Source organism: Salvelinus namaycush, chromosome 31 (genome assembly GCF_016432855.1).
Source record: "Salvelinus namaycush isolate Seneca chromosome 31, SaNama_1.0, whole genome shotgun sequence".
Lineage (NCBI taxonomy): Eukaryota > Metazoa > Chordata > Actinopteri > Salmoniformes > Salmonidae > Salvelinus > Salvelinus namaycush.
In genome coordinates, this window is record NC_052337.1 from 2,496,196 (window position 1) to 2,513,804 (window position 17,609).

Here is a 17,609-nt window from a genome sequence, read left to right on the forward strand (position 1 = left end):
GATGGAGAGGGAATAGAGTGAACGGGAGAAGAGGGAGAGGGAATAGAGTGAACGGGAGAGGAGGGAGAGGGAATAGAGTGAACGGGAGAGGAGGGAGAGGGAATAGAGTGAACGGGAGAGGAGGGAGAGGGAATAGAGTGAACGGGAGAGGAGGGAGAGGGAATAGAGTGAACGGGAGAGGAGGGAATAGAGTGAACGGGAGAGGAGGGAATAGAGTGAACGGGAGAGGATGGAGAGGGAATAGAGTGAACGGGAGAGGCGGGAGAGGGAATAGAGTGAACGGGAGAGGCGGGAATAGAGTGAACGGGAGAGGAGGGAGAGGGAATAGAGTGAACGGGAGAGGATGGAGAGGGAATAGAGTGAACGGGAGAGGAGGGAGAGGGAATAGAGTGAACGGGAGAGGAGGGAATAGAGTGAACGGGAGAGGAGGGAGAGGGAATAGAGTGAACGGGAGAGGATGGAGAGGGAATAGAGTGAACGGGAGAGGATGGAGAGGGAATAGAGTGAACGGGAGAGGAGGGAGAGGGAATAGAGTGAACGGGAGAGGAGGGAATAGAGTGAACGGGAGAGGAGGGAATAGAGTGAACGGGAGAGGAGGGAATAGAGTGAACGGAGAGGAGGAGGGAATAGAGTGAACGGGAGAGGAGGGATGGAGAGGGAATAGAGTGAACGGGAGAGGAGGGAATAGAGTGAACGGGAGAGGAGGGAATAGAGTGAACGGGAGAGGAGGGAATAGAGTGAACGGGAGAGGAGGGAATAGAGTGAACGGGAGAGGAGGGAATAGAGTGAACGGGAGAGGAGGGAATAGAGTGAACGGGAGAGGAGGGAATAGAGTGAACGGGAGAGGAGGGAATAGAGTGAACGGGAGAGGAGGGAATAGAGTGAACGGGAGAGGAGGGAATAGAGTGAACGGGAGAGGAGGGAATAGAGTGAACGGGAGAGGAGGGAGAGGGAAGAGAGAACGGGAGAGGAGGGAATAGAGTGAACGGGAGAGGAGGGAATAGAGTGAACGGGAGAGGAGGGAATAGAGTGAACGGGAGAGGAGGGAATAGAGTGAACGGGAGAGGATGGAGAGGGAATAGAGTGAACGGGAGAGGAGGGAGAGGGAATAGAGTGAACGGGAGAGGAGGGAATAGAGTGAACGGGAGAGGATGGAGAGGGAATAGAGTGAACGGGAGAGGATGGAGAGGGAATAGAGTGAACGGGAGAGGAGGGAGAGGGAATAGAGTGAACGGGAGAGGAGGGAATAGAGTGAACGGGAGAGGAGGGAATAGAGTGAACGGGAGAGGAGGGAATAGAGTGAACGGGAGAGGAGGGAGAGGGAATAGAGTGAACGGGAGAGGATGGAGAGGGAATAGAGTGAACGGGAGAGGAGGGAATAGAGTGAACGGGAGAGGAGGGAATAGAGTGAACGGGAGAGGAGGGAATAGAGTGAACGGGAGAGGAGGGAATAGAGTGAACGGGAGAGGAGGGAATAGAGTGAACGGGAGAGGAGGGAATAGAGTGAACGGGAGAGGAGGGAATAGAGTGAACGGGAGAGGAGGGAATAGAGTGAACGGGAGAGGAGGGAATAGAGTGAACGGGAGAGGAGGGAATAGAGTGAACGGGAGAGGAGGAGAGGAAGAGTGAACGGGAGAGGAGGGAATAGAGTGAACGGGAGAGGAGGGAATAGAGTGAACGGGAGAGGAGGGAATAGAGTGAACGGGAGGAGGGATAGTGACGGAGAGGAGGGAATAGAGTGAACGGGAGAGGATGGAGAGGGAATAGAGTGAACGGGAGAGGAGGGAGAGGGAATAGAGTGAACGGGAGAGGAGGGAATAGAGTGAACGGGAGAGGATGGAGAGGGAATAGAGTGAACGGGAGAGGAGGGAGAGGGAATAGAGTGAACATGAGAGGAGGGAGAGGGAATAGAGTGAACGGGAGAGGAGGGAGAGGGAATAGAGTGAACGGGAGAGGAGGGAGAGGGAATAGAGTGAACGGGAGAGGAGGGAGAGGGAATATAGTGAGCGGGAGAGGAGGAAATATAGTGAACGGGAGAGGATGGAGAGGGAATAGAGTGAACGGGAGAGGATGGAGAGGGAATATAGTGAACGGGAGAGGAGGGAATAGAGTGAACGGGAGAGGAGGGAGAGGGAATAGAGTGAACGGGAGAGGAGGGAGAGGGAATAGAGTGAACGGGAGAGGATGGAGAGGGAATAGAGTGAACGGGAGAGGAGGGAGAGGGAATAGAGTGAACGGGAGAGGAGGGAGAGGGAATAGAGTGAACAGGAGAGGATGGAGAGGGAATAGAGTGAACGGGAGAGGAGGGAATAGAGTGAACGGGAGAGGAGGGAGAGGGAATAGAGTGAACGGGAGAGGAGGGAGAGGGAATAGAGTGAACGGGAGAGGATGGAGAGGGAATATAGTGAACGGGAGAGGAGGGAGAGGGAATATAGTGAACGGGAGAGGAGGGAGAGGGAATATAGTGAACGGGAGAGGAGGGAGAGGGAATAGAGTGAACGGGAGAGGAGGGAGAGGGAATAGAGTGAACGGGAGAGGAGGGAGAGGGAATATAGTGAACAGGAGAGGAGGGAGAGGGAATAGAGTGAACGGGAGAGGAGGGAGAGGGAATATAGTGAACATGAGAGGAGGGAGAGGGAATAGAGTGAACGGGAGAGGATGGAGAGGGAATAGAGTGAACAGGAGAGGAGGGAGAGGGAATAGAGTGAACGGGAGAGGAGGGAATAGAGTGAACGGGAGAGGATGAAGAGGGAATAGAGTGAACAGGAGAGGAGGGAGAGGGAATAGAGTGAACGGTCCTGACAGTGCAGTGTATTACCTCCTGACAGTGCAGTGTATTACCTCCTGACAGTGCAGTGTATTACCTCCTGACAGTGCAGTGTATTACCTCCTGACAGTGCAGTGTATTACCTCCTGTCAGTGCAGTGTATTACCTACAGACAGCGGTCCTGCCAGTGCAGTGTATTACCTCCAGACAGCAGTCCTGCCAGTGCAGTGTATTACCTACAGACAGCAGTCCTGTCAGTGCAGTGTATTACCTACAGACAGCAGTCCTGCCAGTGCAGTGTATTACCTCCTGACAGTGCAGTGTATTACCTACAGACAGCGGTTCTGCCAGTGCAGTGTATTACCTCCAGACAGCGGTCCAGCCAGTGCAGTGTATTACCTACAGACAGCAGTCCTGCCAGTGCAGTGTATTACCTCCAGACAGCAGTCCTGCCAGTGCCATGTATTACCTCCAGACAGCAGTCCTGCCAGTGCAGTGTATTACCTCCAGACAGCAGTCCTGCCAGTGCAGTGTATTACCTACAGACATCAGTCCTGTCAGTGCAGTGTATTACCTACAGACAGCAGTCCTGCCAGTGCAGTGTATTACCTCCAGACAGCAGTCCTGCCAGTGCAGTGTATTACCTACAGACAGCAGTCCTGTCAGTGCAGTGTATTACCTACAGACAGCGGTCCTGCCAGTGCAGTGTATTACCTCCAGACAGCAGTCCTGCCAGTGCAGTGTATTACCTCCAGACAGCAGTCCTGCCAGTGCAGTGTATTACCTACAGACAGCAGTCCTGCCAGTGCAGTGTATTACCTCCAGACAGCAGTCCTGCCAGTGCAGTGTATTACCTCCAGACAGCAGTCCTGACAGTGTATTACCTACAGACATCAGTCCTGACAGTGTATTACCTACAGACAGCGGTCCTGCCAGTGCAGTGTATTACCTCCAGACAGCGGTCCTGCCAGTGCAGTGTATTACCTCCTGACAGTGCAGTGTATTACCTCCTGACAGTGCAGTGTATTACCTCCAGACAGTGCAGTGTATTACCTCCAGACAGCGGTCCTGCCAGCGGCGTGCCAACATCTCCAGTAGAGGTGGTCTGAACTTGTCCAGGCCCAGCAGGTCAGGCAGCATCACACAGTGCATAGCAGCCAGCTGGCTCCAACCTGCAGTGGTTAAAACAGCAGCCACAAGGTCACACAGAGCAACACAGTGACCTGGGGGCATGGGTTATAACAGCAGTCACAGAGCAACACAGTGACCTAGGGGCATGGGTTATAACAGCAGTCACAGAGCAACACAGTGACCTAGGGGCAGGGGTTATAACATCAGTCACAGAGCAACACAGTGACCTAGGGGCAGGGGTTAGGACAGCAGTCACAGAGCAACACAGTGACCTAGGGGCATGGGTTATAACAGCAGTCACAGAGCAACACAGTGACCTAGGGGCAGGGGTTAGGACAGCAGTCACAGAGCAACACAGTGACCTAGGGGCATGGGTTATAACAGCAGTCACAGAGCAACACAGTGACCTAGGGGCAGGGGTTAGGACAGCAGTCACAGAGCAACACAGTGACCTAGGGGCAGGGGTTAGGACAGCAGTCACAGAGCAACACAGTGACCTAGGGGCAGGGGTTAGGACAGCAGTCACAGAGCAACACAGTGACCTAGGGGCAGGGTTTATAACAGCAGTCACAGAGCAACACAGTGACCTAGGGGCAGGGGTTAGGACAGCAGTCACAGAGCAACACAGTGACCTAGGGTAGTAGACAGGCACACCAAATATTCACTCTCGTTCACACCCGTACACACATACTATCACATCCAAACAACCGTTCACGGGCGCATAAAAATATATATATATATATATTGGTAAGATCCTACAACATTCAGACAGTCATGTGAACCAACAGCAAGGAAGCAACAGGAGCTTGTGGACAATTCGAATCACTTTGAATGTTATCAAAATAACATATGAATGCAGAAGACAGTATTTAATAATCGAACAATGGTATGCATCCTATTCACATATATCATATAAATATATGGGTTTGGGGATTAAATCTTGACGATTTTGGGGATGCACAGCATACAACATGTATTTGTATATGAACATCGTATGGTAGTATCCAATGCTGCCCCATACAATAAGTACTTACCTTCAATTGAGTTTGGTTGTATTATGTATAACGCTAATAAAACACTATTTCCACTGCCTTCACAAAGTACTGATAGTGCTTGATTTCCTCCACATGTTGTTGTGTTACAGCCTGAATTCAACATGGATTAAATATATTTTTTCTCTCTCACCTTACTACACACACACACACACACACACAATACCCCTATAATGACAAAGTGAAAACATATTTGCAAACATTTCTAAACTTAATTGAAAATGAAATACAGAAATGTCGTAAGTATTTCACACCCCTTTTGCTGTGACACTCCATATTCAGCTCAGGTGCATCTAAATTCCCTTTGAGCATCCATGAGATGTCGCTACAACTTGATTGGAGCCCATTTGTGGCAAATTTAATGGTTTGGACATGATTTAGAAAGAAACACTCCTGCCTATATAAAGGTCCCACAGTTGACCGTTCATGTCAGAGCAGAATTTATACCATGAAGTCCAAGGAACTGTCCGGAGATAGAATTGTGATGAGGCATATATCTGGGGAAGGGTATAAAACAAAGTTTCCAAGAGCACAGAGGTCGCCATCATTGGGAAATAATATGGAATTACCCAGACTCTTGCCTAGAGCTGGCCGTCCAACCAGACTCTTGCCTAGAGCTGGCCGTCCAACCAGACTCTTGCCTAGAGCTGGCCGTCCAACCAGACTCTTGCCTAGAGCTGGCCGTCCAACCAGACTCTTGCCTAGAGCTGGCCGTCCAACCAGACTCTTGCCTAGAGCTGGCCGTCCAACCAGACTCTTGCCTAGAGCTGGCCGTCCAACCAGACTCTTGCCTAGAGCTGGCCGTCCAACCAGACTCTTGCCTAGAGCTGGCCGTCCAACCAGACTCTTGCCTAGAGCTGGCCGTCCAACCAGACTCTTGCCTAGAGCTGGCCGTCCAACCAGACTCTTGCCTAGAGCTGGCCGTCCAACCAGACTCTTGCCTAGAGCTGGCCGTCCAACCAGACTCTTGCCTAGAGCTGGCCGTCCAACCAGACTCTTGCCTAGAGCTGGCCGTCCAACCAGACTCTTGCCTAGAGCTGGCCGTCCAACCAGACTCTTGCCTAGAGCTGGCCGTCCAACCAGACTCTTGCCTAGAGCTGGCCGTCCAACCAGACTCTTGCCTAGAGCTGGCCGTCCAACCAGACTCTTGCCTAGAGCTGGCCGTCCAACCAGACTCTTGCCTAGAGCTGGCCGTCCAACCAGACTCTTGCCTAGAGCTGGCCGTCCAACCAGACTCTTGCCTAGAGCTGGCCGTCCAACCAGACTCTTGCCTAGAGCTGGCCGTCCAACCAGACTCTTGCCTAGAGCTGGCCGTCCAACCAGACTCTTGCCTAGAGCTGGCCGTCCAACCAGACTCTTGCCTAGAGCTGGCCGTCCAACCAGACTCTTGCCTAGAGCTGGCCGTCCAACCAGACTCTTGCCTAGAGCTGGCCGTCCAACCAGACTCTTGCCTAGAGCTGGCCGTCCAACCAGACTCTTGCCTAGAGCTGGCCGTCCAACCAGACTCTTGCCTAGAGCTGGCCGTCCAACCAGACTCTTGCCTAGAGCTGGCCGTCCAACCAGACTCTTGCCTAGAGCTGGCCGTCCAACCAGACTCTTGCCTAGAGCTGGCCGTCCAACCAGACTCTTGCCTAGAGCTGGCCGTCCAACCAGACTCTTGCCTAGAGCTGGCCGTCCAACCAGACTCTTGCCTAGAGCTGGCCGTCCAACCAGACTCTTGCCTAGAGCTGGCCGTCCAACCAGACTCTTGCCTAGAGCTGGCCGTCCAACCAGACTCTTGCCTAGAGCTGGCCGTCCAACCAGACTCTTGCCTAGAGCTGGCCGTCCAACCAGACTCTGCCTAGAGCTGGCCGTCCAACCAGACTCTGCCTAGAGCTGGCCGTCCAACCAGACTCTGCCTAGAGCTGGCCGTCCAACCAGACTCTGCCTAGAGCTGGCCGTCCAACCAGACTCTGCCTAGAGCTGGCCGTCCAACCAAACTGAGCAACCAAAGCAAGAAAGACCTTGGTCAGAGAGAGGTGACCAAGAATCCAATGACGACTCTGACAGAACTACGGAGTTCCTTGGCTGAGATGAGAGAACCTGCCAGAAGGAAATCTCTGCAGCACTTCACAAATCGTGGCTTCATGGGAGAATGGCCAGACGGATGCCACTCCTGAGAAAAAGACATATGACATCACGGCTGGGGTTTGCAAAAAGGCACAGGAAAGACTCCGAGCATGAGGCAAAAGATTATGCGGTCTGATGAGACAAAAACTGAGCTCTTTGGCCTCAACGCAAAGCGCTATATCTTTAGAAAACCAGGCACAGCTCATCACCCATCTAACACCATCCCTAGCGTGAAGCATGGTGGTGGCAGCATCATGCTATGGGGGATGCTTTTCAGGGGCAGGGACTAGGAGACTGGTAAGGATAGAGGAAACAGTGAATGGAGCCAGACAAGTCCTTGATGAGAACCTGCTTCAGAGTGCAAACGACCTTAGACTGGAGCAAAGATTAACATTCAAACAGGACGAGCAGACAGCCAAAGCAATGCTGGAATGGCTTCAGAACAAGAATGTGAAAGTCTGACAAAAATGGCGGAAATACTTGAAGATTGCTGTTCACCGCCAAACCCCATCTAACTTAACAAAGCTTGAGAAAACCTGCAGGGAAGAATGGGACAAAATCCCCAAATCCAGATGTGCAAAGCTGATACAGACATAGCCAAGACGACTCAAAGCTGATACAGACATAGCCAAGACGACTCAAAGCTGATACAGACATAGCCAAGACGACTCAAAGCTGATACAGACATAGCCAAGACGACTCAAAGCTGATACAGACATAGCCAAGACGACTCAAAGCTGATACAGACATAGCCAAGACGACTCAAAGCTGTAGTTGCCACCAAAAGTGCTGATATTGGACTCAGGGGTATGAATACTTATGTAAAATCGATATTTCTAAAAACATGTTTTCATTGTCATTATGGGGTAAAAAACTATTTCAATGAAATCCATTTTGAATTCAGGCTGTAACATAGAATAAGGGGTCTGAATACTATCTTTAGGAACTGTATTTACTCACTACAGAATTCAACAAAATGTCAGGGCCATCTGTGTCACCATCTTTGTAAAAATGAATAACTTATTATTTAATTAATCAAAGGCTTCGAAAAATAATTACAACATAGATTTGTTTTTTTTTTACAAATTGCAACAAACAATTGTTTAATAATTTGCCAATATATCATCGGATCTGCCTTTTGGTAAAGAATAAATGGCCACTAAGGAGACCAAGGCAACAATCTGTTGCACTGCGATTATCAGTGAACTTGCCTATTTAGAATCGACAGAGACAATGTTACAGATCCTTTTAAAAATGTTATTTATCCTGAAAGTGTATGTTTCTGTGAATCTATTGAATTAACTTGAAAATCTTTGTTCTCTTGTGATTAAAGGAGAAAACGAAAACCACATTTTAGTTTTCCTGTTTAAAAAAAAATAAAAAATCTAAATTGTTTAGATCATTAAAAAAAAAAAAAAAAATACAACTGGAAAAATGCTACTACAAATCCAGCTGGAAAAACTACTATGAAACTACTATGAATCCAGCTGAAAAATAAAACTTGAAATTCAGCACTGCATAAAAGAGAGAAGAACAAATCCAAGCGGGTCCCTGTGACTCAAGGTGTTGATGTTGTGTTCTCTGGTAGTGTTCTCTCCCCGGCGGAACGAGCATGCACAACACAGTACACATACACAGTGACATCTGGAACCGTATTCACAAAGCATCCAGTTGCCTTATTCATTAGGATTTACAAAAAGGCAGGAAGAAAAAAAAACTCAAGACGCTTTGTGAATATAGGTCCTGTAAAGGAAAGACTGACAGACTTGAAACAATCACCAGGAACAAAAGACACGGACCAGAACAGACAAGAATGAACAACACACGACCGAGATGGGGCACTATTTGGACCAAGGGGAAGATGAGCGCATGGCAGATGAGGGGGGGGGGAGAGAAACAGAGAGAAATGAAATTGAGAGAGAAAGATGAAGATAGAGAGAGTATATAGTTAGAGGGCAATGTTGTCAAGGGGTTGGTTGTACCTTCGTTGACTGAGGGACAATGGAAAGCAGTAGGACCTGAGGGGAAAGCCCCAGTGCCAGGAGTGGTAGTACTGGTAGTAGCAGCAACAGCAGCGGCTTGCAGAGGAAATGAAAGATCAGTCGAGAGGGAAAAAAGAAAACACGGACTCCACAGTTTTCAGGAGAACAGCAGAAACAGCCGTTAGTAAGAGACATGAAGCAAACAGAGAACCACAGTTTGGGAGTTAAACGATTTCAGAAGCTTTTCTAGCAAATTGATGTAAATATCAACAAAAAAAACATTTAGTTGCAGTGATTTCATTTTAGATTTAAAGGTGAATTGTTTTTAAAAAATCTAATTATTACACAGCTAGCTTTGAGCATTTGAAACCATTTTTAACTTACTTCAGCCAAAAACCTGTAATTATTTATGTCATGTATCTGAATGTAACGTTTTATAAAACAAATGCCATATTTTTTTTTAACAAAACATAATACATTACTTTGTGACAATAACAAGTATACACAGTACCAGTCAAAAGTTCAGACACACCTACTCATTAAAGGATTTTTCTTTATATTTTCTACATTGCATAATAATAGTGAAGACATCAAACCTATGAAATATCCCATATGGAATCATGTAGTATCTAGAAAGTGTCAAAAAGCCACCCTTTGCCTTGATGACAGCTTTGCACACTCTTGGCATTCTCTCAACCAGCTTCACCTGGAATGCTTTTCCAACAGTCTTGAAGGAGTTCCCACATATGCTGAGTACTTGTTGGCTGATTTCCTTCACTCTGCTGTCCAACTCATCCCAAATCATCTCAATTGGGTTGAGGTTGGGTGATTGTGGAGGCCAGGTCATCTGATTAAGCACTCTATCACTATCCTTCTTGGTCAAATAGCCCTTACACAGCCTGGAGGTGTGTTTTGGGTCATTGTTGTGTTGAAAAACAAATTATATCCCATCTGGTCTGGGGTTAGTGGGACTGGCATATTGCTGCAGAATGCTGTGGTTGCCATGCTGGTTAAGTGTGCCTTGAATTCTAAATAAATCACTGACAGTGACACCAGAAAAACACCCCCACACCATCACACCTCCTCCTCCATGCTTCACGGTGGGAACTACACATGCAGAGATCATCCGTTCGCCTACTCTGCGTCTCACAAAGGCACGGCGGTTGGAACCAAAAATCTCAAATTTGGACTCATCAGCCCAAAGGACAAATTTCCACCGGTCTAATGTCCATTGCTCGTGTTCCTTGGCCCAAACGTCTTCTTCTTATTGGTGTCCTTTAGTAGTGGTTTCTTTGCAGCAATTTGACCATGAAGACCTGATTCACGCAGTCTCCTCTGAACAGTTGATGTTGAGATGTCTGTTACTTGAACTCTGAAGCATTTATTTGGGCTGCAATTTCTGAGGCTGGTAACTCTAATGAACTTATCCTCTGCAGCAGAGGTAAAACCGGGTCTTCCTTTCCTGTGCCGGTCCTCATGAGAGCTAGTTTCATTATAGCGCTTGATGGTATTTGCGACTGCACTTGAAGAAACTTTCAAAGTTCTAATTGAAATGCATTCCAGGTGACTACGTTATGAAGCTGGTTGAGAGAATTCAAAGAGGGTGCAAAGCTGTCATCAAGGCAAAGGGTGGTTACATTGAATAATCTCAAATATGTTTTGATTTGTTTAACACTTTTTTAGTTACTACATGATTCCATATGTGTTATTTCATAGTTTTGCTGTCTTCACTATTATTATACAATATAGAATATAGTAAAAATAAAGAAAAAACCTTGAATGAGTAGGTGTGTCCAAACCTTTGACTGGTACTATGTGTTGTAACGTTTTAAATCCCCAGATTGAGAGACCAGAGAAACAATAAAGTACATCAGAAGAGAAACAGAACAGACGTTTCCAAAATACATTTGTATTGTCAGACACACGTCATATATATACACACACACACAAGGTGGGAGAGTTCAGTGGGAAAAAACGTGTTTTGTTTTCAAACCCGGCGAGTTAGGAGGATGGGTTTAGGCTATGTTATATCAACTAGGAAGATGGGTGGTGGCACAAACGTGTCATGTGTGACTTGGGAGTCCCACCTGGCTCTGTGGTTTCCCCACTGAATTATCCCTAGAGAGGAGCAGGGCTGGGGGGGGGGTCAAGAGAGGGGTGAGGGCTGGGGGGGGGTCAAGAGAGGGGTGAGGGCTGGGGGGGGGTCAAGAGAGGGTTGAGGGCTGGGGGGGGGTCAAGAGAGGGTTGAGGGCTGGGGGGGGGGTCAAGAGAGGGGTGAGGGCTGGGGGGGGGTCAAGAGAGGGGTGAGGGCTGGGGGGGGGTCAAGAGAGGGTTGAGGGCTGGGGGGGGGTCAAGAGAGGGTTGAGGGCTGGGGGGGGTCAAGAGAGGGTTGAGGGCTGGGGGGGGGTCAAGAGAGGGGTGAGGGCTGGGGGGGGGGTCAAGAGAGGGGTGAGGGCTGGGGGGGGTCGAGAGGGGTGAGGGCTGGGGGGGGGTCAAGAGAGGGGTGAGGGCTGGGGGGGGGTCAAGAGAGGGGTGAGGGCTGGGGAGGGGTCAAGAGAGGGTTGAGGGCTGGGGGGGTCCAAGAGAGGGGTGAGGGCTGGGGGGGGGGGGTCAAGAGGGGTGAGGGCTGGGGGGGGGGTCAAGAGAGGGGTGAGGGCTGGGGGGGGGGGGGGTCAAGAGAGGGGTGAGGGCTGGGGGGGGGTCAAGAGAGGGGTGAGGGCTGGGGGGGTCCAAGAGAGGGTTGAGGGCTGGGGGGGGCCCAAGAGAGGGTTGAGGGCTGGGGGGGGGGGGGGGTCAAGAGAGGGCTGAGGGCTGGGGGGGGGGGGTCGAGAGAGGGCTGAGGGCTGGGGGGGGGGGGGGGGGGGTCGAGAGAGGGTTGAGGGCTGGGGGGGGGTCGAGAGAGGGTTGAGGGCTGGGGGGGGGGGGTCAAGAGAGGGTTGAGGGCTGGGGGGGGGGGGGTCGAGAGAGGGCTGAGGGCTGGGGGGGGGGGGGGGGTCGAGAGAGGGTTGAGGGCTGGGGGGGGGTCGAGAGAGGGTTGAGGGCTGGGGGGGGGGTCGAGAGAGGGTTGAGGGCTGGGGGGGGGGGTCAAGAGAGGGTTGAGGGCTGGGGGGGGGTCAAGAGAGGGTTGAGGGCTGGGGGGGGGTCAAGAGAGGGTTGAGGGCTGGGGGGGGGGTCAAGAGAGGAGCAGGGCTGGGGGGGGGTCAAGAGAGGGGTGAGGGCTGGGGGGGGGTCAAGAGAGGGGTGAGGGCTGGGGGGGGTCAAGAGAGGGGTGAGGGCTGGGGGGGGTCAAGAGAGGGGTGAGGGCTGGGGGGGGTCAAGAGAGGGGTGAGGGCTGGGGGGGTCAAGAGAGGGTTGAGGGATGGGGGGGGTCAAGAGAGGGTTGAGGGCTGGGGGGGGGTCAAGAGAGGGTTGAGGGCTGGGGGGGGGTCAAGAGAGGGTTGAGGGCTGGGGGGGGGTCAAGAGAGGGGTGAGGGCTGGGGGGGGGGGGTCGAGAGGGGTGAGGGCTGGGGGGGGGTCAAGAGAGGGGTGAGGGCTGGGGGGGGGTCAAGAGAGGAGCAGGGCTGGGGGGGGGTCAAGAGAGGGGTGAGGGCTGGGGGGGGGGTCAAGAGAGGGGTGAGGGCTGGGGGGGGGGTCAAGAGAGGGGTGAGGGCTGGGGGGGGGTCCAAGAGAGGGGTGAGGGCTGGGGGGGGGGTCAAGAGAGGGGTGAGGGCTGGGGGGGGGTCCAAGAGAGGGGTGAGGGCTGGGGGGGGGGTCCAAGAGAGGGGTGAGGGCTGGGGGGGGGGGTCCGAGAGAGGGGTGAGGGCTGGGGGGGGGTCCAAGAGAGGGGTGAGGGCTGGGGGGGGGGTCCAAGAGAGGGTTGAGGGCTGGGGGGGGGGGGGTCGAGAGAGGGTGAGGGCTGGGGGGGTGTCAAGAGAGGGGTGAGGGCTGGGGGGGTCCAAGAGAGGGGTGAGGGCTGGGGGGGGGGTCCAAGAGAGGGGTGAGGGCTGGGGGGGGGTCCAAGAGAGGGGTGAGGGCTGGGGGGGGGGTCCAAGAGAGGGTTGAGGGCTGGGGGGGGGGGGGGGGGGTCGAGAGAGGGGTGAGGGCTGGGGGGGTGTCAAGAGAGGGGTGAGGGCTGGGGGGGTGTCCAAGAGAGGGGTGAGGGCTGGGGGGGTCCAAGAGAGGGTTGAGGGCTGGGGGGGCCCAAGAGAGGGGTGAGGGCTGGGGGGGGGGGGTCCAAGAGAGGGGTGAGGGCTGGGGGGGGGGGTCCAAGAGAGGGGTGAGGGCTGGGGGGGGGGGTCCAAGAGAGGGGTGAGGGCTGGGGGGGGGTCCAAGAGAGGGGTGAGGGCTGGGGGGGGGTCCAAGAGAGGGGTGAGGGCTGGGGGGGGTCCAAGAGAGGGGTGAGGGCTGGGGGGGGCCCAAGAGAGGGGTGAGGGCTGGGGGGGGCCCAAGAGAGGGGTGAGGGCTGGGGGGGGCCCAAGAGAGGGGTGAGTGCTGGGGGGGCCCAAGAGAGGGGTGAGTGCTGGGGGGGCCCAAGAGAGGGGTGAGTGCTGGGGGGGCCCAAGAGAGGGGTGAGTGCTGGGGGGCCCAAGAGAGGGGTGAGTGCTGGGGGGGCCCAAGAGAGGGGTGAGTGCTGGGGGGGCCCAAGAGAGGGGTGAGTGCTGGGGGGGCCCAAGAGAGGGGTGAGTGCTGGGGGGGCCCAAGAGAGGGGTGAGTGCTGGGGGGGCCCAAGAGAGGGGTGAGTGCTGGGGGGGCCCAAGAAAGGGGTGAGTGCTGGGGGGGCCCAAGAAAGGGGTGAGTGCTGGGGGCCCAAGAGAGGGGTGAGGGCTGGGGGCCCAAGAGTGGGGTGAAGGCTGGGGGCCCAAGAGTGGGGTGAAGGCTGGGGGCCAGTGAGGGGTGAAGGCTGGGGGCCAGAGAGAGGTGAAGGCTGGGGGCCAGAGAGAGGTGAGGGCTGGGGCCCAAGAGAGAGGTGAGGGCTGGGGGCCCAAGAGAGAGGTGAGGGCCTTTGGTGAGCCGGCACTCCCAGGCAGAGAGAAAGCTCAAGCCATGCAGACAGTGAATGACACCAGGAGGAGAGGGAGAGGGAGAGGAGGAGGAGGGGGAGAGAAGGAGGAGAGGGGGAGGAGAGGGAGAGGAGGGAAAGGAGGAGGAGAGGGAGAGGAGGAGGGAAAGGAGGAGGAGAGGGAGATGAGAGGGAAAGAAGGAGGAGAGGGAGAGGAGGAGGACAGGGAGAGAAGGAGGAGAGGGAGAGGAGGAGGAGAGGGAGAGACGAGGGAAAGGAGGAGGAGAGGGAGAGACGAGGGAAAGGAGGAGGAGAGGGAGAGGAGGAGGAGAGGGAGAGACGAGGGAAAGGAGGAGGAGAGGGAGAGGAGGAGGAGAGGGAGAGACGAGGGAGAGGAGGAGGAGAGGGAGAGGAGGAGGAGAGGGAGAGGAGGAGGAGAGGGAGAGACGAGGGAAAGGAGGAGGAGATGGAGAGACGAGGGAAAGGAGGAGGAGAGAAGGAGGAGAGGGAGAGACGAGGGAAAGGAGGAGGAGAGGGAGTGGAGGAGGAGAGGGAGAGACGAGGGAAAGGAGGAGGAGAGGGAGAGGAGGAGGAGAGGGAGAGACGAGGGAAAGGAGGAGGAGAGGGAGAGGCGAGGGAAAGGAGGAGGAGAGGGAGAGGAGAAGGAGAGGAGGAGAGGGAGAGGAGAAGGAGAGGAGGAGAGGGAGAGGCGAGGGAAAGGAGGAGGAGAGGGAGAGGCGAGGGAAAGGAGGAGGAGAGGGAGAGGAGAGGGAAAGGAGGAGGAGAGGGAGAGACGAGGAGGAGAGGGAGAGACGAGGAGGAGAGGGAGAGAAGAGGAGGAGAGGGAGAGGAGGAGGAGAGGGAGAGGAGGAGGAGAGGGAGAGGAGGAGGAGAGGGAGAGACGAGGGAAAGGAGGAGGAGAGGGAGAGGAGGAGGAGAGGGAGAGGAGGAGGAGAGGGAGAGGAGGAGGAGAGGGAGAGACGAGGGAAAGGAGGAGGAGAGGGAGAGGCGAGGGAAAGGAGGAGGAGAGGGAGAGGCTGGCAGACTGATAGCAGGTTGTCAGAGCAGTGTGGGAGGAGAATTTAATACAAAATATAATACAGGGGGAAAAATTACCATGTGACATTGCCATAGAAACCAAAGAATTAAGATTGTCAAAGTCAATTATGGAAGTAACTGATACAAATAATACTAATTGTCTTACATGTAGTTTAATGTGAAAAGACCTTGTCAGTTGGTCAACCAGTTTTACCTAGTGGGTTAGCTGTAAATCTTATCACATCCCCCCCTTTTTAAATCAAACCAGGTACCTGGCTTCTCAGGATGAAGTCAAACACACAATAATGCAATAAATGTATATATGGATTAATGTAGTTAAAATGAAAAGGCATTGCAGAAACGCATATTATATGTTATTTTTGTTGTCGTGCGCGAATAAAGCCGTTGAAGAATAAATCCTATGAAGCAGTAGAAGTCTTTCTCCAGTCCAACTGCCGTTCCCATAATAACAGACGAGAGACGTGATCGTGGATTCTCTCTCTCCCTCCTCCTCTCTCCCTCCCCTGCCTCTCTCTCTCCAAGCCCTTCATGTTCCTTAATGGCTGTGTGACAGCCTGAGAAAGCATTAGTTTCTCCAAATCCCTCTCTTTTAACAAGTTGCTACGGCGCTCACCATGCTGTTCCAAAACACTTAGAAAGTGTCCCAAATTGCACGCTATTCCTTTTCTAGTGCACTACTTTTGTATTTATAGTTACAATTATAGGGAATCGGGTACCATTTGGAACGTAGCCTATATGCCTTTATCTTGGCACCAGATTTAAAAGAACGACTCCATTAAAGAACACTTAATGACACAACCGGGGGAACAGTTTTCACCGAACGGATGATGAATAGATGAATCAGATGAATAGAGCAGGAAACGAGAGAAGAAGAAAACGAAAGTTACTCAAAGCGTCGAGAGGGTTATCTCCTCAAAACCAAAACAACCATTGAGAATCAATAGCCACTATATATAGTGGGTATCATTATCTCTTCACATTATGTAGTGTTATAAAGCGGGATTGAAATAGATTTAATTGTGATTTTTTTGTGTGTGTGTCATTCATCTATACAAAATACTAGATAATGTCAAAGTAAAGAAATGTAATACCTTTTTACAAATGATTAACAATTAAATAACTTAAAAAGTCGGTGCATAAGTATTCACGCCCTTTGTTAAGGCAAGCCGAAATTAGTTTGGCTGAACAAAAAAAACCTAAGTTAAATGGACTTTGCGTTAAATAATAGGGGTTGACATGATTTTTGAATGACTACTCCTCTTCCTCTGTCTCCCATACATACAACATCTGTAAGGTCCCTCAGTCAAATATTGAATTTCAATCACAGATTCAACTACAGAAGACCAGGAAGTGTTTCAAACGCCTCATAAAGAAGGGCAGTGATTGGTAGATGGGTAACAATAACAAAATCCGACATTGAATCACTCTTTAAGCACGGACCAGATAATAACGATGCTGTATTAAAACCACCCAGACACAAAGACGCAGTCGTCCTTCTGAACTGAGCTGCAGGACGGGAAGGAAACTGCTCAGGGATGTTACCATGACGCTATTGGTGATTATTAAAACAGCTACAGAGTTCAGTTTGGCTGTGATGGGAGAAAACTGAGGATGGATCAACAACATTGTCGTGACTCCACAACACTGACGTAAATGACAATAGTGAAAAGAAGAATATAAATATACAGAATATAAATATATACAAACATATTCCAAAACATGCATCCTGTATGCAACAAGGCACTAAAGTAATAATATATATTTTTTTAAATCAAAAGGAATACACTTTTTGGCCTAAACGCAACACATCACTGAGTAACTTCCTCCTTATTTTCAAGCATGGTGGTGGCTGCATCATGGTATGGGTATGCTTGTCAAAGGCAAAGACTGGGGACTTTATCAGGATAAAAAGAAACGGGATGGACCTAAGCACAGGGAAAACCCTAGAGGAAGACCTGCTTCCTTCTGCTTTACACCAGAGACGGAGAGGAAATCACCTTTCAGCAGGACAGTAACCTATAACACAAGGCTAAATCTACACGAAACGTGCCGTTCAGCAGGACAATAACCTATAACACAAGGCCAAATCTACACGATAGGTGCCGTTCAGATGTACAAGTACAGTGAAATACCTTTATTGAAAACTCAAAACCCAACAATGCAATAATCAAGAACAATGTAATACTAGAAAAAACACGAGAAATAAGAATATGAAATACACAATAAAGTAAGTAAGCAGACTATATTCAGGAAACATTAAAGAGTCAGATCCAATACCAGGTAGATGGAGGTAGATATGTATAGGGGGAAGGGGACAGGGATACTGGAGTGATGGAGGTAGATATGTATAGGGGGAAGGGGATACTGGAGTGATGGAGGTAGATATGTATAGGGGACAGGGATACTGGAGTGATGGAGGTAGATATGTATAGGGGACAGGGATACTGGCGTGATGGAGGTAGATATGTATAGGGGGAAGGGGACAGGGATACTGGAGTGATGGAGGTAGATATGTATAGGGGGAAGGGGAT

At 51.5% G+C, this 17,609-nt stretch overlaps 1 protein-coding gene across 1 annotated transcript in view; it reads right to left on the reverse strand.

Annotated features, from left to right (window-relative positions):
* The window catches only part of LOC120026146 (WD repeat-containing protein 7), a 267,089-nt gene that overhangs the window by 145,965 nt on the left and 103,515 nt on the right, over positions 1–17,609 (reverse strand). The window contains exon 19 of the mRNA XM_038970967.1: positions 3,821–3,939. Within this exon, the coding sequence (XP_038826895.1) occupies positions 3,821–3,939 (119 nt within the window). The remainder of the gene's footprint in view (positions 1–3,820; positions 3,940–17,609) is intronic.